The following is a 22,486-nucleotide window of genomic DNA, read 5'->3' as shown; positions in this document are numbered from 1 at the left end:
TGGGAATCTACGAAGCAAATGATCAGCAGCCACCCACACCAACAACTGTGTTAATCCAAACTGGCCCCTAAGGAACATCACATTTCAAGTTATAGAAGTTTGTTTTCACTGTGATTTTTTTCCTTTAGACTTCTTAAAGAAAAAAGGGCTGCTACCATTACTGACAGATCAGAATGAAGTGACAGGAACATGTAATTCATTGTACTTTGTTGGTCCAAACAATGAATTTCCTATCAAATCCCTTGGACGATTATGCCATAAACCAGAGGGATTGTCAGATTATTGCTGACAATCTACTATTTGATTACTAATAATTTAAATAACATTATCAGCAGAGGAAGAAAATTTGAACTGTTCCTCAAGAGGGAAAAAATAAGAGGAAAAAGCCTTCTCCATGTTGATCGATTTTCAAGTTAAGGTCTTTATGAAGAAAAACTTCAAGATCAAATAGAATGCCAGCCTACTGCAAAGCTACATTACATTTTACTATAGATAGGGTTCTCCCTGGCAAAGAAAAATAATTTTGACAACCTGCTCTCAATTTTCTATATTACATTTGCTTTATGTGCAATAGTTATTTCTTGGACAGAAACCGAATGAAGAACCTATCCAGTTAACTGCCCTTACCTCACAGAGATCCAAGCCTGCTCGTTACAGTCTGTTTTCAAGTAGCTACCTTACACAAAAAATTTTATAGGACTGGATCTGAAAAGACTGTTTCAGCTCTTTCAAAACAGTGTCCTCAGCTGTGCTAACAGGCACAAAACCTAACATCTTAGTGAGCATGCTCTTCTATATGCACAGTGGAATTGGTTCAAAAGGACAGTCTGTGCATCCCTCCAAAAGAAGAACCCTGGAAGGTGTTCTCCCAAAAGGTGAGGAGTGAGAACTCAATTCTTACCCAGCATCACTCACAAGGCCTTTTCTTCTACATTAGACTCACTTATCACTCAATTGAGATGAGCCTTCCTCATGCCTTGTACCTGTGGCCTTAAGCACCTCCATGAAAACTTTCACCTGTAAGGCAAGAAACTGCCTAAAAAGAAGGGGCAGTAAATGAAGCAATAAGTATTCCAGCAAAGACAAGTAATGTTACAAATTAATTATATGCTATTTTTTATTCCTCTGAAATGTGGATGTATGTGGCAGTGCAGCATAAACATGAAATATTCTGGGCAGAATAGAAAAGAATGATTTAGAAAGAAAAAGAAGAAGAGAAGTGACCCATAAGCTGCAGATAAAATATTCAAAATACATTCTTTAGCTTGCTTTTGCGAATTAACTCCTCACTATTGAAAGGCATGCATGCAGCTCTCTTGTAAAATTAGACCAAGATTTTTTTTTTTCAATAAAAACTCGTTTAAATATTGAGTTCCTACAGTATCTACAACAATTTAATACATACCTTTGTTCCACAGGGGTCCAATGATTAGCACCTGCAGACCACCACACGGTGAAACATAAACAAGACTAATATTTGTCAAGTAAGTATTAGTAATGTTGACAAATTTATGTTTCATATGAAAGTGTCAAAAATACAAATACCTATTGATTATCTTCCCGAGATGCTTATTGCTGAAAATTGTAACTATTTCATATTCGATGATTGTACCTCTCGATCTCGAATTAACACAAAGGTATAGCAATTCTAAGCACTATTTTGAGAAGTTTTCTTCTGATACATCAGTCCTTTCCACGTGACTCCTCTGAACAGTCACTGCATACAAGAGTTAGATCATCTCCAAACACCAGGTAAGCCACAGGACGGGGAAAAAAGATTAGTTGCTTATGTATCAGCCATTACAATTGTGAGGATCCTAATTTGCCAACTTCATTAGTCTTTTCAGAAAGGTTTATTGTCTGTGTTGTACAATAACTGCAATAATTATGTTAAAAGCACTATAAAAAATTTACCTAAAGTTTAAAAATCAATAGCAAAGTTACATGTGAGATTCTTTAGCCCAATTGATGTTGATGAACCTGCATTAGATTTGTTAAGTATTACAGACTAAAATCTGGGTAAATCTGCTCTTAACTATAAATTATTTTTCATCTTGAGTTTGATTTTTTGCTGGTGTTTCAGCTAGAAGGGACAGGAAAATTCTGTAGAACTTACTCTTCTGTCAAAATCAGATTTAGTTTAAGAGATCCATCAGGCATCAAGGTAACAGCAATGACCACTAGTAAAATGGAAGTTATTCTGGAATAATCACAGATGCAAAAAATACAACAACAAAAGGAAAACCATGAAAATATTAAAAAGAAAACTGGATCTCACTTATAATTCAGAAGTTATCCATAGTGTTATAATACACCTTGGAAAAATGCTGTCTGGTATATGATGAAATTTCAGCAGACTTTTTGACTGTAAGGGTCTCTGGGTACATGGGTATATGAACATATATACGTATGTCCACACATTGTGGACATAATACATCTGTGCATTCTTCTTATTTGAAGAGAAAATCTCTTTGGCAAATGGTGAGAGAAGAGCAACGTAGATTCATTCAGCAGTTATGGAAATGCTCTACTTGAGCAATGATCTGTATTGATATATTTAAGTATTCACCATCAGCAACCAGCTTTTGGTATACAGGTACAAAGAGTTTGTGGTTTGGCCAGTTTCTATACGGAGCACAGAATGTGCTCTAGACAATGATTTGCAGTGTCCATCTGGAGTTACTTTGAAAAGAAAACTCACATTCTAAATTACTAATTAAGAAGTTACAAAGATGCTTCCACAAAGGATCCATCAATTATTACAGTAATCTTAGCAGATATGGAGCTGAGATCCTTTAAAAGGATAGCTGAAAAAGTTAGGTAGCATATTCCTTTGTACTACATTTGTTGTTTATGCAGTGGAAAAATGTTTAAGCAGTATAGTAATAACTATGACAGACATAAATATAAAAGCAAAGCGCTTTGAGGACAGGACTGTCCCTTCTTTGTATTTCTTAACAGTGCCTCAGACAACTAAACTGTAATTTTGAATTTTGATCATTTAACACTTCACTTTGCAAAAGCCCTGCAGTTAGCTCACAATCATACTCTGACATCAAATGCATTTGTTGAAGACAGGCAGAAAACAGGTTTGAGGGTCTTTAATTAAAAAAAACTAGTAGCAGAAGCATGCACATGCCCCACAACCAACCTGATCGCAGTCAATTTATGCATGGCTTTTAGTATGCTGTCTCAGTAATTAAAGAAAAAAAGAGGCTTTGGAGTTTTCATTCAAAGAACAGTACAGGACTTCTGAAGATCACCTTTAAGAACAAGTTAATCACTATTTCAGGAAGCAGTTTCTGGGAGTCTTTTCACTTCACCAGCCATGCTACATTGCAAAGACAGGTGTTTGTATTTAATCAATGTACTTCAGTTATGTTCCAGGTATTCAATTAACAGTGCATGTTGCCATCCCAGGGCCAGCACAACAGACCATCTTGGAACAGCAGTGGTCAAGGAATATTGCTCCTGGCTTTTCACCAACTCAATAAATAAACCTTCCCCACACCATTCTTTTAAATACCTTCTTTTTAAAATTAGATTTTGATTTTCTGCTTACAAATACCTAAATTTCTGTTGAGCCAACAAAACCTATTTTGCAATTTTAATTAGCGTAATCTATCTTCCTTGCCTTTTTATGTGGCTAGACTGGTAGCAGAGGATAGGCTACTTCACAAAATGAAAAAGAAAATTTTATTAAGTTTTTACTGTGGGTCTGTTCTGACATCTTCTCATGCATTTTTGAAACTGATTTAAATACATGCATGTTACACAAAGTTTGGACCAGCCAAGAAGGCTGTAAATTGCAATGACACTACCTGGTTAAAAATAGTATGGACTGAGTAAAAAACTGTTGAAGAAGTATTTTCCATATTTCTCTGTAACACAGATAATGCTGACAGACAAAATGATATATACCTATTTTCATCCAAGCAATCTAAATTGCTCATACACAGTATTAACTTATATGCTAAGGTTGCAAAGCCAAAAGCTAATATCAGATAACTAAATATTTATATTATGCTGTGAATCAATGTTGTGTAACTAAATAAGATGCAGTCACTCTTTGTACTTACAGCTCCTTTCTCTGTAAAACATATGAGAGTTTAATAGAAAAGAAAGAAAACACAGTTTAGCCACTGGACACTGCATGCTCATCTTACCTTTGCCTTTGATTTATCACTGTATTTCTTAAACTTCTCAGGGACTAGCACACACTTAAAAATAAAATGCACTCAGAAATTAAAAGGCATTTCAGGACTGTGCACCATCTGACTGACGACTGGGTATTTCCAACATGCAAAAGACGAGTCCTATCACTGCTTCATAACGATTTATATTTCAGCACTACTATGAGTACAATTTTCTTTTATATGTCAAAGCTGCATATAGCTGGGAATTGGAACCCTCAGGTGCAGATTTAAAGATTTAAAACATGAAACCAACAATAAATAGCAGTATATAAACCTGTGGTCTAATAGTCTGATCCAACTGTCTCATAAACCCCCAAATTTCAATGTTCCATAAAATCAACAGGCACCCAATAAACTGACCACATTAACTATCACACATGGACATGGTAACAAGTGGTGAGCTTCCGTAAGGCAAGGAAGCACTCTCAGTATGATCCTTCATCCCAGGCAGATATTCAGCTCTTTCATTTTCAGAGAACAGATGACTTTGCTAGTATGGCTTGTCAAACTTTGGTGACGCATTACTAAGTCAAATGCAGAAGTGGGAATAATAGCCAAGAATGCTCAGCTGCGGGTAGTTTCTTCTAAATTATATCGTAGGAGTTCTTCTATTCTACTAACACATTTCATTTTGCTGCCATGTGAGAAAGGATGGATAGTATTCCTCCTTCTCAGGATAATTGTAAGACATCTACCTGAAAGCCACTATAAAACGGTGAGCCCAACTTTCTCATCATGATTTCAGGCATACATTCCTACATACTCTCTTGACTAACTTCAAGATCTTTTTTGGAGGGTTAGCCATCAGACCACCTTGCTAGTTCAGGTCAGCATGTCAAGACAGCTAGACCTGATGTAAGGGAAGCAGTTAGAGGCAGGAATAGGGAACCCAAATCGTTGCCGGCAGCCAACTCCCATGCAGTGAGCTGAGGTGCAAATGCAAACACAGTTCATTAGTCTGGATCCAAGCCCTTTACAATTCTTTTTAGGTTTAAAAAAAAGTGTAAGCCAGAAACTCAGAGTCTGCTTTCTCAGTTACACAAAGTCATGGCAAGACACAAAAGCATGCAAAAGCTGCATTGCTCTCCCTGCAATGAGACAATTGCCTAATAGATACTGAGCTGGAATTACTGAGAACTGCCCACTTAGCAGAGGAACAACCTCTGAAAGAATTGTTCAGTAACATGTCTTGAAAACCCAGTATCTCTTGATTAGAACTTTTTCCATTTGAGCATGATTGATCAGGTCACCACGACTGGTGAAAAAATAGAAAAACATACAGACTGTATGGACCAAGACCAAGTGGAGCATATAAATAAATAAACAAATAAATAAATGGAGCATCTCTGTTCCCTTTCTCCTATTTTGCACCCTATTCACCCAAATCTTTGCATGAATAGATTTTCCATTTCTATTTTTCCCCCTTTTCCTAGGACTTGAGCTGTGTGAAAGGTCTTAATACTTACCCCAATAAATGCCAAGTGGTTCAAGCAATGAGAAGTACTCCCATTCATGTTTAATTCATCTTCCAGTTACAGTCCCTTATCCAACAGTTAATACTATCCTACATTTTCTCCCTGTTTCTCTGAGTCAGATTTTTGCCAGCCTCATTACCTGTATCCAGAGCTACATATTTGGACTCCAAAGCCATACATTGCTACCTTCATGAAAGACTATCCAAAACCAAAACACAGATCCATGTGGCTTTAACTGGGCAAGAGAAATGGTTGTTCTGAATTTAAATGCTGTAACCATAAATACCAGCACTTTATCCAAAATGTTTCCTCTACTACTTGATTGATATCACCAGAAAAAATGAAATTTTGATAAAAGCAGTTCAAAGCAAAACATTTCCTGAAGACAGGAAACTGAAAAGAACCTACAAGAAATGTACACAAAACCTGAGGGGAGTCTCCCTGGCCATGATCATTAGTCAGTACCACTGGAATTTTGGTAGGATAACTGCACATGAAGATCCTTTTCCTAACGTTATGCTTCATTTCCTTAAAAATAGTTCTGTTTAAGAAAGTCACTTCAGTTTTTTGTATTCATTACTGCTTATAGGTTCTCAAAGGAAAATTCCAAGGTCATAAGGGATATCATAACTCAAAAGCTAACCATAGGCACATGCCTTGAGAACTGTAGTAAGAAAGTCAAAAGTATTTTGCAGATACGGAGTACTTCTACAAACCTCCATAGTTCTCACAATGTGCATCCTCACATAGTACTATACTGCAGTCTGATGCCCAGATGTGCAAAAGCCTCATCCCATGTGTTGACTTCCTTCCAAGACAAACTCTTGTTTGAGAGGTGTCTCTGTAGTCTCTAGTATGTTAAAAACTCAATACACAAGTCAGACGGATGTGGCCAAAAAAAAAAAATCACAGAAATATGTGCCAACCATCACAGACAAGACAAGAGCTACAGCTATGGAGAATGACAAAGAATCTATTTCTGGAAATGGAGAAGTCTATCTTTTAGCTTAGAGGGTAGGTTATATTACCCTCTAAGTAATTACCTACTATCATAGAATCATAGAATCAAGAAGGCTGGAAGAAACCTCAAGGATCATCGAGTCCAACCTGTCACCCTAAACCTCATGACTATCTAAACCATGGCACCAAGTGCCACGTCCAATCCCCTCTTGAACACCTCCAGGGATGGTGACTCTACCACCTCCCTGGGCAGCACGTTCCAATGGCCAACCACTCTCTCTGTGAAGAACTTTCTCCTCACCTCCAGCCTAAACCTCCCCTGGCGCAGCTTGAGACTGTGTCCTCTTGTTCTGCTGCTGGTTGCCTGGGAGAAGAGACCAAACCCCTCCTGGCTACAACCTCCCTTCAGGTAGTTGTAGACAGCAATGAGGTCACCCCTGAGCCTCCTCTTCTCCAGGCTAAACAGTCCCAGCTCCCTCAGCCTCTCCTCATAGGGCTTGTGCTCAAGGCCTCTCACCAGCCTCGTTGCCCTTCTCTGGACATGCTCCAGCAATTCAACATCTTTCCTAAACTGAGGGGCCCAGAACTGGACACAGTACTCAAGGTGTGGCCTAACCAGTGCTGTGTACAGGGGTACAATGACCTCCCTGCTCCTGCTGGACACACTATTCCTGATGCAGGCCTGGATGCCATTGGCTCTCTTGGCCACCTGGGCACACTGCTGGCTCATGTTCAGGCACCTGTCAACCAGTACCCTCAGGTCCCCTTCTGCCTGACTGCTCTCCAGCCACTCTGACCCCAGCCTATAGCTCTGCATGGGGTTGTTGTGGCCAAAGTGCAGCACCCGGCACTTGGATTTGCTGAATAATGCCATCCTGTTGGACTCTGCCCATCTGTCCAGCCTCAAGGTCCCTCTGCAGAGCCCTTCTACCTTCTAACAGATCAACATCTGCTCCCAGCTTGGTGTCATCTGCAAATTTACTGATGATGGACTCAATCCCCTCATCCAGATCATCAGTAAAGATATTGAACAGGATGGGGCCCAGCACTGCTCCCTGGGGGACACCACTAGTGACAGGCTGCCAGCTGGATGTGGCACCATTCACCACCACTCTCTGGGCTCTGCCCTCCAGCCAGTTCCTAACCCAGTGCAGAGTGCTGCTGTTTGAAGTAGGTCCAACCATCCTGGACCCCTTTGTTCTTAAGGGCTGTTACCCAGGGAACTTTCCGAATAAGTTGCCTGAACAACCTGAAGTTTGCCCTCCGAAAGTCCAAAGTGAGGGTTCTGTTACTGCTCCTCCCTATTTCCCTGCATATTGAAAACTCCACTATTGAATGATCGCTGCACCCTAGACAGCCTCCGACCATCACATCTCCCACCAGCCCTTCTCTATTTGAGAACAGCAGATCAAGCAGAGCTTTACCCCTGGTAGGTTCACCTAAGAGCTGCATCAGGAAATTGTCATCCATGCACTCTAGGAACCTTCTGGACTGTCTCCTCTCTGCTGAATTAAGTTCCCAGCAGATGTCTGGTAGGTTAAAGTCCCCCACAAGGACAAGGTCTGATGATCTTGAGACAGCTTCCAGCTGCTTATAGAATATCTCAGCGGCCTCCTTGTCCTGGTTGGATGGTCTATAACAGACTCCAACCAGGATGTCAGTTTTGTGCGGCCTCCCTCTGATTTTAACCCACAAGCATTCAACCCTTTCTTCTGCAACCTCAAGTTCTGAGGCATCAAAGGATTCCCTAATATACAGGCTACTATGTAGCCAAGAATCACACTTGAACTAACTGGACTGTCCAAACAGTAGTGTAAGTGTGGATGACTTACCTTTGATCTTTCTGACATATATGAACTACACTCTGTGTAGGGTTTTTTAATTGTTCATGTTGTATTCATGTGTGTTTGCACACGTGCTTTTCAAAAGGGGCACATAAAGTTTCTGACTGGTTTGCAAATACCTATCCTGGTAATGTGCAACTTCTTTATCTCTTTCAGTGTTTAAATGTGACTTTGAGGCCACTCCAGGTAAAAGCTACGATCTTACCCCTGCACGTACACACATGAACAAGTAAAGCTGTGACTGTTATTCTGTAAGCATATCTAATGTAATGTAACAGCCCTACAAGGCACTCGTTAAAAGCTGTCAAGACTTCTACTTATTTTGGGAGATTTGCCTTGCTATTTTAAACCCAATAGGTCAGTGAGCAGATCTGAGGTTCCATTGTCAGTCAAGCATCTGTAGAAATGCTTCTTTCAGGAGGGAAGGAAAAAAAAAAAAAAGAGCTCGGGATGCTCAGTAGCCTTTACATCTGCTGCTCAGCTGGACATGCAGTTAAAAGGCCATTAGAAGCACAAGGTGACAGACCTCGCAGGCTAGGTGAGCTGGAGAGCAATTTGCTGTTTGCATTAGGAGTATAAGCCCTCACTGCTTCTTTCTGAAGGACTGAAAGTGGCTTCTGTCCTCAGTCCTGAAAATCCAGGCTGGCAAGTTTCCATCCTGGGGCAGACGTTGCACTGCAGAGCCTCCTTCTGGGCACCTGTGTTTCCACAGCATGCTGGTGGGACATGCACCCGCCCAGAGATATTAACAACCCCTGACTTTGGCCGTCAGAGGCAGGCTCCACTGGGTGTAGGAAGGGGGCCCGAATTATTGTCACCCTTGCAGTCAGTGGGAGCACAGGTGCCGCTTTCCGACACAGCACCTGCCTTCAAATGCTTCTGTGTTTTGCAATCATTCAGCAGAATAATGTAGCATTGTCTCACTTTCTTGGAAGGAAAAGGTCACATTACCCAAATGAAGTTCATCCAAGACAGTTTGGTGGGCTTTGGGACAGCCTCCTATAACTGGAGCTAGAAAATTTCATATTAGGGAAGCTTATTTTCTGGATGTGTGCAGGAGCTCTGGAGCAGTAAGTGGTGAAGAAAGAAACCTTAGTTTCAGTAGATTTTAGGCTGGAGGAAAAAAGTGATAAGAATTTTAGCAGGCATATGTTTTCCTGCCATCTGCAACACATTTTAAATTCCTTTTCCATCTTGTAATATATTCTCTCTGTTTAGCATAATAACTATTCTGCTTTTAAACAGCAATGTTTATATGCTGCTCTTCAGGAATTTGTGGAGATGTGTTAATTCTTTTACACATAGTTAAGCTGCTGACATAATTATGCCTGGTAGCATGAATGGTTAAAGCCACAGAATGCAGGTTCCCTTCCCAGGGAGATAGCACCCATTAACCAGGTACTAAGGGGAGCATACAGTCATAGTTCACTGAAAATGTAATTTCATTTTGCTAGTAATGGGAGTGCTGATACTTTGATACTGTAATAGCGTTTAAAGCACCAACCTTGTTATTTCAACTAGGAACTTTAATGTAATTATGCATTTTTACTTTACTAAGCAGAAAGGAAGATTAGTATGCATAGTTTTCTTACATGTATCATGGGGAATAAGACAGAGATCTCTGAGTGATACTGCAAGATGCTCAAGTCATTCAAAGCAAATGGCAGGTGGTAATTTTAAAGACAAATTATCCAGAAAAGCTTTTATTGTTGATCACTTGTTATAAGATTTGCCATTTGTAAGTAATTGTACATTCAGCTGAAACTGACCTTTTATGAGAGCCAAGTGGTAATATAAATGAAATGAATATATTCTTTATTGCAGTAATATGAAAAGAATGGCCTGAGCTTTTAACATAGTGCTTGACCTCTCTGGTGTCTGAACACCACCTAATCTCAGGAGTATTTCACAATAGCATATGATGAAATAAGTACTGATACAGCATTAGAACAGTTTAACACATTAGCACTTAGGGATGTAGAAAACATTATAGCTTTGGGTATGCTTTTCGGTTATGAATCAGACTGATGACAGAAAGAAAAAAATATTAGAGTACAATGCACTGAATTTCATCATCACACTAATTATTAAAATATTGCCATTTGTATTTTAAAGTCCCTCTTTCCAAGATACTCTGCCATAAAGTCACATCAGGAAATTCCAGATGCTGAGATTTAAAATTCTCAGTCATAAATGAATTATTCATAAGCATGAAAAACATGATATTTCTCCTCAAAGGCCCTGATCTTACAAACAGCACCTTTAGGTTTTGATGTGCATACATAATCTGTATTCCCTTTAATGGCATCAGTCACATACAAACCAGTAAATATGCACAGAAATGATAGCAATGCCTGGTCTTAGAAAAGCTGCACTTCCTCCTAGCTAAATGCACACACAGATTTATTAGCGTGCACCCTGCATTCACAGCAAAAAAATAAGAGAAGCCGTAAGAGGAGGTGACCAGAGAGCCTCTTGATGCTGCAGCTACTGAAATCAAGAGGTGAGGAGCAGTCATATACAATGTGGAGGACACTACTGCAGCAGCACTGAAACATGAAAAGTCCAAAGTTTACATGAAATTCCATATCCATCTGCCCTGTCATCCCTAAGATCAGAAGTGAATCTCTAATGGTCCAATTCAGATTTCACAAATTTGCATTGATTCTGTTATTGATTTCAATGAGAGTGTTCCTTTATTTACCCTCCTGAGACAACTACACAAGGTGCCTGTGAATCTCCATTTCCTTTCTGGTCTGAAGGCAGACACCTTCTTCACACAACTCTCGGTGATAGCAGTAGAGAAACAGAAAAAGAAGTGCCTTGATATAGACTCAGTGAGGAGGCTTTTCCACTGTCCTGTCAATCTATCATTACATTTTAGAATCCCTGAAATGAAAACAAACCATTCAGAAAGAGTATCCTGGTACATCGGACACAGACTAATAGCTCAATTGCATGAGTGACCACTGACTTTATTTCTATTATTGTTACTATTACTATTATCACTTTAGACCTACAAGTAACTGTGTTATGTTTGCTAGTTTTCTTCAGTCAATGCCTCTATATTATGCCAGTATGAAGCCCATTCATCAAAGCACAATTCAAGTGATTCCTGACCTTCAGAATGAAAGGTTTGCTTCTGCTTTCATTTCAGTTACTTACACTATGGTGTCTCTGTGTTGCCAGAATCTCACTTTGTTCAACTGTACAGGAAAACAAAGCTAACTAACTTCTTAAGCATTACTTAGAATTTAACATCTTAACAGTTGGACACTTTACAAGAACACATCTACTCTTTCTCTAAATACACTATTACTCAGTATCTAGTAAAAGAAAACAAGCAAACAAAACCAAGCAAAAACCCCAATAATAACAAAAATGAAACAAACAAACCCCCTCACACACACATAGAAAAAAAAAAACAACAAATAAAACACAACAAAAACCCCCACATATAAATCCAAACAAAACCACAACCCACAAAGTCCCCACGCCCTTCACCTTTCAAAATCTCCAGATCACCTGGAAGTGGAAAAGCAATAATCAGACACATACATTACTTTTAAACAGTCAGACGTTCACTTTCATTCAGAAAACTTTGAGGTAACGACACACTCCAACTCTTAACTTTGATGTTTCATTCTCATGGCTTCCCCTAAGATTCTGTAAGTTATTAAAATCGTGGCTGGAGTTAAACAAGCATTGCTAACAGATACATGCTGTGATTTTCCTCTTCTGTATTGACCTTCAAGTGACAGATTTTCCTACAGCAAAACATTTCCTACAAAGTCCTCAGGAGCTCCACTCAGTGCTCAAGAATTTAGGGTCAGGCAGCATGAGTCTGACAGTTCAACTCTTCCTCACAAGCAGGATACTCCCCAGCAGCTCTGTGAGAAGACATATTTTACAAGGGTAGCCCAGCATACACCACAAGCTACTGCTATCTACCCTGCATGTGGCTGATGCACAACATCAAGCCCCCAGCAGCATATTATGTACACTTGAAATGTTATTCTTTCCCCCATTTCCAGGTAAACTAACTTACTTTGACAATCTATGTTGGAAACCAACTGTACATGCTGTACTCCAAATGTAGGTCACAGCACCACAAATTGGTGATCAGAAAGACATTAGATGCAGCAAGTTGATTACAAGTACTAGACAATTACACTGATCAGTTTGGCATTGTTGTAAAAGCATAGTATACAACTGTAGCCACATTACCAATTTCAACACACTTCAAGTGCCACAAAACACACTAAGAAAACTTTGCCTTACAGCACAAAAACTCACAGCTTTTTAAATATGTAACTTTTGCCTCCTCTATTCAAAAAGTGAGTTGCAGTATAAAAAAAAATACAGCACTTATCTAACAAGTCCGACTTTGCAGCTCCCTTCAACAGAGGGGCACCTCTGTGTGTGTAGCCTCTCCAATTTAAACAGGTTCTTCAGTTCTTTGCATCAGTGCATACACATCTGCACATACACAGTGCATACATCTGCTTCAGAACATACACATTCTGCATTAGTACACACACACTACCTCTTCAGCTCATTAACAGTCCTAGCTGAAAGTAGCTTTCAAACAAATGGCAAATTAAAATATATGTCTACTGTTAAATCAGCACACATAAACCATACTGGATATTACTATTTTCCATCATATTACCAAGCCATTGATGTAAACTCCTTTTAAAACACAGTTTGTTCAGAAATATGACTGAAATTAAAGTTCTGTGAACTCTTTAAAACATTAAGCATTTGACAGACTACACTTCTTTCATAACAGCAACACATTGCTTCCTTAACCATTATGGTGGAAAAAGAATGAAAAAAAAACCAAAATCATTCTGAAACCTGCATGTTGATTAATTAATTAAACTTGTAACATTGCACTGAGTTGCAAACACAGAGCCTTCACATTAGCAAGGGCACATGCTGCATGAACAGTTTTGACACATCTCAGCACCATACAAAAAAGCACACACCCGAACACATCTTAAAGCAATCCTAGTCTTCCAGCAACTGAGTAACTTGAATAGCTACACACAGAACTGCTCCAGTGTTGATACAAGTCGTAATAAGGCAGAAAAATCAACTTGTAATAGGAAGCTCAGAAAAAATAACTCATACATGCATAAATTGTATGGTCCTTAACCATCAGATATTAACTACAGAGCTTAGCAGAAAACTGAGAACTGATTTTGTATTGAACTACTATTACATATTTAAGTACCATGAGTCTCTGAACTGATACTGTTAACAGAAACTTCCAAACACTGGGATTACGTAAAAACTGCACATCAACTTTGCACTCTACATTAAGAATTTACGACAGACGATAAAACTTCTCTGTGAGCTGGAAGCAACAAGTGTTTACCCAAAGTTTCTAGAAGTCTGAAGTTCACTGTAAATTATTATTTTTAATCGTATTTTTTTAATGGGATAGGGTATATCCTACCACCATCTCCAAGCAGACAGAGTAACAGTGAGGAAAAAAAAAAAAAAACAAACCAAACCAAAACATGGCTGCATATTCAAATGGTATATGGCTCACAAGGGAGATTTCTGGATTTGATATATCTGATGATAAACCTGGAGAATTTTTAAAAAATGGAGGGGAAAAAAAAAAGACCATGGAAAGACCCCAGAATTAATGAGCCTGAGGGGTGAATAGTTACACCCATAGGCCCTTTAGGCTCCTGCCTTGTCCTAAAATACGTCAGTGGGTCAGACCTGTGTCTGAAGGAAACAACGTGGCTATGAGAGATCTGGTCTGTTCTGCATTGGTAGCGTGGAACAATCTTCCCTGTATTTCTGCGAACTACATCCTTGCTGTCCTGAGATTTTTCCACATTTATCATTCCTCATACAAAGTGCTAAATACTGCACAGTGAATAACTGTGGCTTTATTTCACCTCGAGGAAGATAAATCTACTGCTTCCTACCTTAAAAAGGAAGCAAGCAAACCGAGGGGTATCTAATTCACTCTACAAACAGCAGAACCTAACAGCAAAGTGCCAGTGGCAAAGCAGGAATGTTTCTTGAGGGCTCAAGCAGTTTAATTTAAGCAGCCCAAGCTCATGCCTTCCCATACTATTTTTCTCTTTTTGTAGTCCTTTCCAATTGCTAAGGGATTATTTGCCCCAAGTATTTTTTTATTCAGTCAGTCCCAAAGATAGGGGTAAGGTTGTAGAGGAAAGTAAGAAAATAAAAATTACAGCAAAAAGCAACTCCAACACTTTCGCAAGGCAGATTGAGACATAACCTGTTGTAGGCATATTTCAGCAGAAGGAAGCGCTCAGTTACAGGCTATCTGCGGTCTCGGGCACCGGAGAGGAGGGGGGGGCAATGGAGGGGAAGGTGGCGGGGGGGGTGCCTCTCGCCAGCAGCCGATGCCTCCGCTCGATTTGGGCTGCAGTGAAGGCGCCCGGCTGCCCCTCCAAGGGGCGTGCTGCCGGCCCGGGGATGCAGATCCCCTCGGAAGGGTGCGCCCCTCCGCGTGGCCACGGCGGTGAGGGTCCGGGGGGTGTGCAGGACTACTGCCCCATCCTTCTCCTCCTCCTCCATCCCTCTCACGCCCTATCCCCGCTAGCAGAGGGCAAAGCTATTTCCCCCGCGCAGGGCAGCAGCGGGGGCAGCAGCCACTGCGGAACCGCTGGCTGCCTCTCGCAGCCCGGCCGCAACTCTCAAGAAGTTTCTGCCGGCGAACAGAACCTTGGCTGAGGTTCGCCCACGCCCCTCTTTCCCCCTCCTCCTTTTTACCCCCCCACCCCTTTAGTTTTTATGTTTATTTAACCATTTATTTACACACACGCCCTGCCAAGAATCCTCCGGGTGCCACCCGGTCTGGCAGTGCCGCTCCGCGCCGCGCAGACAACGCAGCGATTCACGGCCCCGTTTCCGCGAGGAGTGGGCGCAGCCGGGCGGTGGCTCTCCCCACGCTGCGCGGCCCCCGCCCCGCTTCGACCGGCTCCTTACCTGCGATCTCCTGGTAGGGCACGCTGGCCAAACTGAAGCCCTTGGCACTGTACGCCTGCCGCACCTCGCCGCAGCTCCGCGCCTTGCCCTCGGCCCCCGCGGCCAGCGGCGGCAGCAGCAGCAGTGGCGGCAGCAGCAGCAGCAGCAGCCCCGCTGGGGCGCAGCGCCGCGCAGCTCCCTGCGCCGCCGGCATGGCGCGGCGCGCAAGTCCCGCGCAGCGCGCAAGTCCCGCGCCGCCGCCGCACCGCCGCGCCGCCACCGCGTCCCCCGGCTGTGGGGGCGGCGGGCCGGGAACCCCCCGGCCGACGAAGCAAACTTTTGCGAGACAGGGGGGAGATGGACGCGCACACACCACACACATGCGCGCACAGCGGGGATTAGGAGCGTCTACCCCTCGGCTCCTTATCCAAATGCAAAGCGCTCTCGCCTCGCGCCAAAAAAAAAAAAAAAAAAAAAAAGGAGAGAGGAAAGAAAAAAAAAAGGAAAAAAAAAAAGGAAAAATGGAAAAATTAAGGTATAATAATCTGGCAGTAGGTTGTGAAGATTGAAACCGCGGGCGCGTTGCTGAGAGCGGAGTCCCGGGGCAGACAGAGCTCGATCTGCCGCGGAGCTCTGCCTGCCGCCTCTGCGAGGCTGGAGGTGGTGGGAAAAGCAGCCGGTGTGGGGATGGACTGGACAGCAGCTCTGTGCGTGCCTGTGTGTCTGTGTGTGTGTGTGTGTGTGCGTGTGCGTGTGCATGCGTGTGGTGCGCTGGATGCGTGTGCCTGTATTTACGGAATCCGGGGAAACCTCTGCTCCGCGCAGCGCTGGAGCAGCCTCCTGAGCCAGGCAGGGAGAAATCCTGGAGACAGACACAGCGAGAGAGAAACACACACACAGATACACAGAGAGAGAGAGAGAGAGAGAGAGAGAGAAACGTGCTACACATTGCATCGCTGAAATACAGGAGCAGAAAGCAAATCCTGGCGTGGATTGCTGTTTGCTGGCAGAAGGAAGGAAAAGCACACACATCCCTGAAAACTTCCTCTTCGCCAAAATTACAAATTACCTGCCATCAAGAAGTCAGAAAAAGACACTCCTTGAATGTAGCATCAAGTTTGGAGGCACATAAATACATTTTTATTTCAATAATTATTATTCCCTGCATACATTAAGTACCTGAGCTGAGGAGCTAGAACAAAGATAAGTCCATTGTCTAAAGAAGAGAGAAGGAAGGATGTTTCTGTGCATTAGTCAAAGAATGAGGAGGAAACAATAAGGGTAGTCCTTGGCCTAGGTTATTCGTGCTGCTGCAGAAGGGGAGAGCAGGGGACAAAACCATTAATTACCCCTAGCAAACAAACATCTACAAAGAACTGAATGTGGAAACCGAAGGAAATTCCTGTGAGGTGAATTCAGTCTCTGCTTAGGGAGAAAGAAAAATGCTCTGTTCTTTAGTTTTTGTTAGTAAAACCCGAAGTTACAGGTTTATTGAAAAGGTTTATTGAGAAGTGTGACATTTTGCCAAAAGTGTGGTGATAGAAATGTCAGACCCAGGATAAAGTGAAGAAAACCGACAGAAGAGATAAAAGACCATCAGCTTGGAATTTTGTACAAAGTGGAAGGGCTCCAAAGAAAGCCCAGGTCGGAACGTGCTCTAAGCCAGTGGCTTTAGCAGCCCCTTAGAAACATAACATCTTCTGCCAGGTGCATTATAGGCAGGAGGTAAAAACTCTTCTATTTTGGTACCCACACTGATAGGCTTTTTGTGGTGGACACACCATTTGCATCCTTTTTCAGCTAGACCTTATAAAAAAACTAATGGGTTTCACGACTAGTCAAAGTATCTCTTTAATTTGTTCTTTCAGAAGTGGCACAAGTGACCACTGGTTGCTGAATTAAAAACTAATGTATATAACATGGTGAACAAAGCCCTCCTTCCTCCTTCTTCGCATGATGTGTTTCAGGTTAAAGTGCTCTGGGGCAGAGATGGATTTGATTCTGAGTTGCCATATATCAGGGAGTGCTCAAACCTCAAAGTTGTTGGGTAAAAGATAGGCTTTAGGCTTTTCCTACCTCAATTTTGGGAAGCAACACATTAATTCATTTGCATAAGCACTAAAATGAAACATTTTATTTTAGTTAAATGGGACATTTTAATCACCAGGGAACGTTTCTACTTCTTTTGCATTTCTGTGGAAAGAAATAATAGCACTTTAAAAAATCTGGTTTTAATATTTTTGCTTGCTTGGCAGTTGGACTGAAAATCAATCATTTACCCTCTTGCAGACTCCCTTCCACCACTTCAGTACAGTAACAGGGAAGATTGCTTACAATGAAGACTTTGCCATGCATCTGCTAGCCAAGCTTTTTTAATCCCCAGGTTATTCCAAATAGAAGGTGTTCGTTCATATCAAATGTTACTGATATATCTTTTTGCAAAGTTTTTTCTAGAATTGTGCCCAAAATGTGGAAGACAAAGAATTTTTAACCTTTGTTTTCAAACACTTATATAAAAAATGCATTAAAAATAATAGTTCACACCCCATCATAATAAAAACATCAATGCAAAGTGAAGCAGCAGCCAGAGTTAATTCCTCCAACTGCCAGAACACTCTGCCCCACACAGCTGAGGCAATTTTATGGTGTAGTAACGGAACTATGAAATCTCTAAACAATAAGTACAAAAATACATATTGAAACGCTGTCATTTGCCATGCAGCCATCATCTCAGCTCTGAAAGATTCAAGGATATGGTGGAAAAGCCATGATTATGGATTGTAAACATTAAAAAGTGTAGTACAGAGGCGTGAGATTGAGATTGTACAAAAAAGCTTTGCTTTTTTATTTTTTTCACTTTAGAAACCAGATAAATGATGTTACGTTGAAAGGTACACTGATTTATTATCAGGTCTTATCAAAAAACTCTCATAGATGTCCTGAGTATTAAGGAGACTGCATAGACAAAAGCATCTTTCACCTGACTTGACAATAAAGCTTCAGCAAATGTCAAAATGCTGTATAACTCAACTTCACATATATATAAGAAAAAAAAAAAAAGAGAAAAAGAAAAGCTGGCTTCTAGATTCACCATTAGATCTATGTGCTTTGTAGATTTTCTGCTTTCACATAATGGATTTCTAGCAAGAAGGTTTCATGGGTTGAGGCAATAATTGGTGAGACTCTCAAATGTCCAATAGAATTATAGTTGATGAAGTGGCTCTGATGTTTCAGTTGTTTCTGCAGGTGGAGAATTGCTTCTGTGCAATTAGCCCGTCTGCACCATTAAGCCCTGAAGCACAGCAGAAGCTGTAGCTCTGAGAAGGGAGGGCTGATAGCTTTCCTGTCTTCATCTTAAAGGGAGATCCATCCCCACACAGGTTTCCAATGCATTTTTTTTTAGAATACAGAGCACATCCTGATGTTGAGGACCAAATCACTTCCGCTTAGGCTGTATACCTCAATACGGAAATCTGAATGTGCTTCCATTTCTATAAAGCTGTGTGGACAAATGTGAAGAAATTATATGAAAAAAAATGTTCTTATTCTCTGTTTACAGTGTCTACTCCAGGTGGACATGGTTCTTTAAAAGCCTAGAAATCATTAGTTTTATGGTGATGTGAATGAACTGAAACTATTAATTTGCCCTGAAAAAATTTCCAAAGAGCAGTTCAAACAAGGCATACAATGCAGCATCAGAAGGACCCTTTCAACTGTTTTTTCATGTGGTGTACAAAGCCTTTATAGAAAAACTTCTTCCATACAACACAAACTACTCTTCCTTATCATTCTGTGCTAGAAGGAGAAACTTTTTTTCCCTTGTGCTGTATAGTATTTGCTGCAAAATTAATGCAAAGCCTAGTTCTCTCCACAATGTAAGCTCTAGAGGCACAGGTGTGAAGAGCTCATCCTACTCTTAAAGTTGCACTCAGAAATAGAATTGTCAACACAGCTGCTAGGTAAGTCCTCTTAGAAAAGATTTTTTGGATTCATGGCCAAGAAAAGAGACCTGCTAAATACACAGAATAACGAAATACAACTAGCATTCTTTCCTCTGAAATATTTCAGACAGAAACAATCTAAGATTCCGTTGCTCAGTTACACATAACATAGGAGGCTTAGGATTCCATAAAAAAAGGTTTATAAGTGGTAATCAGTGATATCATATTAATTATAAGCAGTACTGGTTGCTCTTGAAGTCTGCAGGCTTTGCTATTTTGGGCAAATAGCAGCATTTTATTTTAGCTGTTCATTTTATGAAACCTTTTGTGAACAAATGCTAGAAGTTTATGCATAGCAACTGAATGGGTAAGCTGAAATGCCTGGGCTTTGTAGCAACAATACTCAAAGGCTGGACAGAACCATTGCACTTCATAGGTAAGGGTTACAGCAAACATCCAGGGCTGCGGTTCGTAACAATTTTAAATTTGGGGGGTTTTTCCTATCTATTTATTTATTTAAGGTAATGTTATTTAATCTTCCCATTTTTAATAAAAACAACAGACCACAGTGACATTCTCTCTTAAATAAAAAGCTTGCAGTTTGTATTTCCTTAGAAAAGGCCAGTTCCAATAAAAAGGGGAAAATTAAATTATTTTTAGGCCTACAGTTTTTCGTTACAACAAAGAGTGAAACCATCACAGAATGAGAGAGATTCAAAGGGACCTCTGGAGAACATCTAGTCCAACCCCCCTGCACACATATAGGCAAATTCAATTCTTATGCTCAATTTCACTGAAGTCCAAAACATTTTTAAAGCTTGAATAAACATTGGCAAAGCTCCAAAATCCAACTGTTTTTATATTTGTGTAGATCTCACACTGACCAAGGAATAGCATTTTAAATGTTATGTGCTGCTTCTTATGTACTGTTATGATGCTTTCATTCTAAGTAATTGGTCTTCAGCTCAGGGAGGATTTTGACATTATGCTAGATCTTTCAAGAGCAAATGCCACTTTTCAAAAGAAAAAATATATACAAGATCAGGTTCATTTTCAAGCATATACTTTTATGAATCTCTTCTTCTCTAGTTAATCCATGGATAAGATGCAACATCTGTTCTGACTCTTAACTCTACAAAAAGATTACCTTAAAGATTCCTAAAAATGACTAAGCAATTTTTTATCTTTATTTTCCTTTACCATCTTACTGGCATTAGAAATTAATAATTAAAATAAAATAGCACTTCATATCTAAAGTCAAAGAAAAATGTTAATTTCCAAATAGCATTTAGACTGTGGGTTAATATTTTTGGGACATATTACTTACTTTCAAACATAGATGTATATACAAGACACCAAACTACTATTGTGGCAATGATATTGTACTGCCACAATATTACTGAGTTGAGAATATTAAATATGTAATATCGCTAGAAAAATAGCATTATTTAGTTCATAGGTCTGAGTAATGTAAAGCCAACAGGTGTCCATTGGTGACAGTTTTCACTCCTATTTTATCCATTTGCAGGATTTTTTTTTTTATTTCTGTTCATCTGAAAGTTGAGGCAATGTTAGCAACTGACAGAAGACAGTATTTTTGGTAGAAAAGTACAATATAATGTATGCGTTAAAGCTGTGAATGTGAGGTTTATAGTTTTTAAATTACAGTTTCCAAGTAATGTATTTAAAAGTATATGATATGTTCTCTGATGAAGATCAAAGGGCTTAATATATTTTGTAAATTACAGCTATAATGATTCCATTTGCAAAAGATGTAATTTACTCATCTATTTTCATAATGAATGGAAGCCTAACAAATCACACAAGCTTATATATTCAGCAAAAATAAGAGACACCTTATATTTGACTTGACATGTGAATTATGATAATAGTTGAGATTTTATTGGAATGTAATTTTTTTTTCTTCATTTCGTGGCATACTCACGTTGTCAGCTTTCTTGGGTGCTATAAAACAAAATATCTTTTAGGCATATCAGTGAATCAAGTGCAGGAAAAGGTTGCAATTGTGCGTTCATTTTTGTGCACATGCATGTGTACTGGAAGGCTGTGAGAAAGGAAAGTGCAAGTTCTTAGGTAAAGACAGGCAAGAAACCTCCTGTGAGAATTAAAGGAAAACACACCTCAGGCATAGTTATATGATTTAATTTTTCTTGGCACTTTTAATAGAATGATGTCATCTTGTTCTTGTTCTGGGATAAGCATGGCGTGCTTAATAATCAAAACAGGATATTGTATAGAATGTAAAAGAATGGATAATTTTCTCTCTTTCCCATGTATGTCTAATACACATTTATCTGGGTTCATGGAGGCTAGAGAAGCTAATGGAAAAGAGCTGAAAACTGATAAATACACAGAGTCAACTTCTGTCTCAGGAATAACTTGAGCAACCAGTTTGCTCAAGATCACAGATTATGTCTATAAATTTGTTCTTTTCTGTGCTTTCCACTGGCACATGCTTTGGGCCACTGCTGGAGAAAGAGCAGCCTTCTAGGTCTACCCTTTGCTCAAAATCAGTATGGCTATTTGTGTATTATACTCTTAAATTATTTTTGATCTTACATACATAAACCAGAAGATAACCTAAGTTTAAAGTACATGCTTATCCCTTTGTGTCTGGAAAAACATACCAGTTTCTGAAGTGCATTCAATGAATTCAGATCCCCATCAGGAAGCAGTGCAGACACCCCCTCATACACGTGTGTGCCTTGCAAATCTCTCATAAACCAACCGCACCATGCATGTGCTACAAGGATTGTCAAAACCTTACTTTTTTCTATTTCCCACCTAGTTAGGACAGTTTGCAGGAATTACCATGTTCAACAAGATCACTGGGTGGAAAAAATACAATATTTTTCTTCAAGAAATATGTTCTGCTTCACAGGAAAACACAGGTCCTCCCATCCCTCCCTTGCAGTAAGTCCCCCTGAATTGTTACTGAGTGGTATTCCATGGAAGGGAAATTTTTTTTTCAGTCCCAGCAGTGGTTTCTAGTTTAATTCAAGGCAGCTCATGCCCATTTGACCTTTAAACGGCAAAACTGGTAGGATTTTATTAATATCAGTGTAAAACTCTTAGGGCCTTCTTTT

At 40.2% G+C, this 22,486-nt stretch overlaps 1 protein-coding gene across 1 annotated transcript in view; it reads right to left on the bottom strand.

Annotated features, from left to right (window-relative positions):
- The window catches only part of GPC6 (glypican 6), a 774,375-nt gene extending 758,555 nt beyond the window's left edge, over positions 1-15,820 (bottom strand). Inside the window, exon 1 of the mRNA XM_054384418.1 lies at positions 15,460-15,820. Coding sequence (XP_054240393.1) covers positions 15,460-15,820 — 361 coding nt within the window. The remainder of the gene's footprint in view (positions 1-15,459) is intronic.
- Positions 15,821-22,486: the final 6,666 nt, after the last annotated feature.

Source organism: Indicator indicator, chromosome 1 (assembly GCF_027791375.1).
Source record: "Indicator indicator isolate 239-I01 chromosome 1, UM_Iind_1.1, whole genome shotgun sequence".
Classification (NCBI taxonomy): Eukaryota; Metazoa; Chordata; class Aves; order Piciformes; family Indicatoridae; genus Indicator; species Indicator indicator.
Note: the sequence above shows the minus strand (reverse complement) of the source record. Positions and strands in the feature narration are given on the sequence as shown.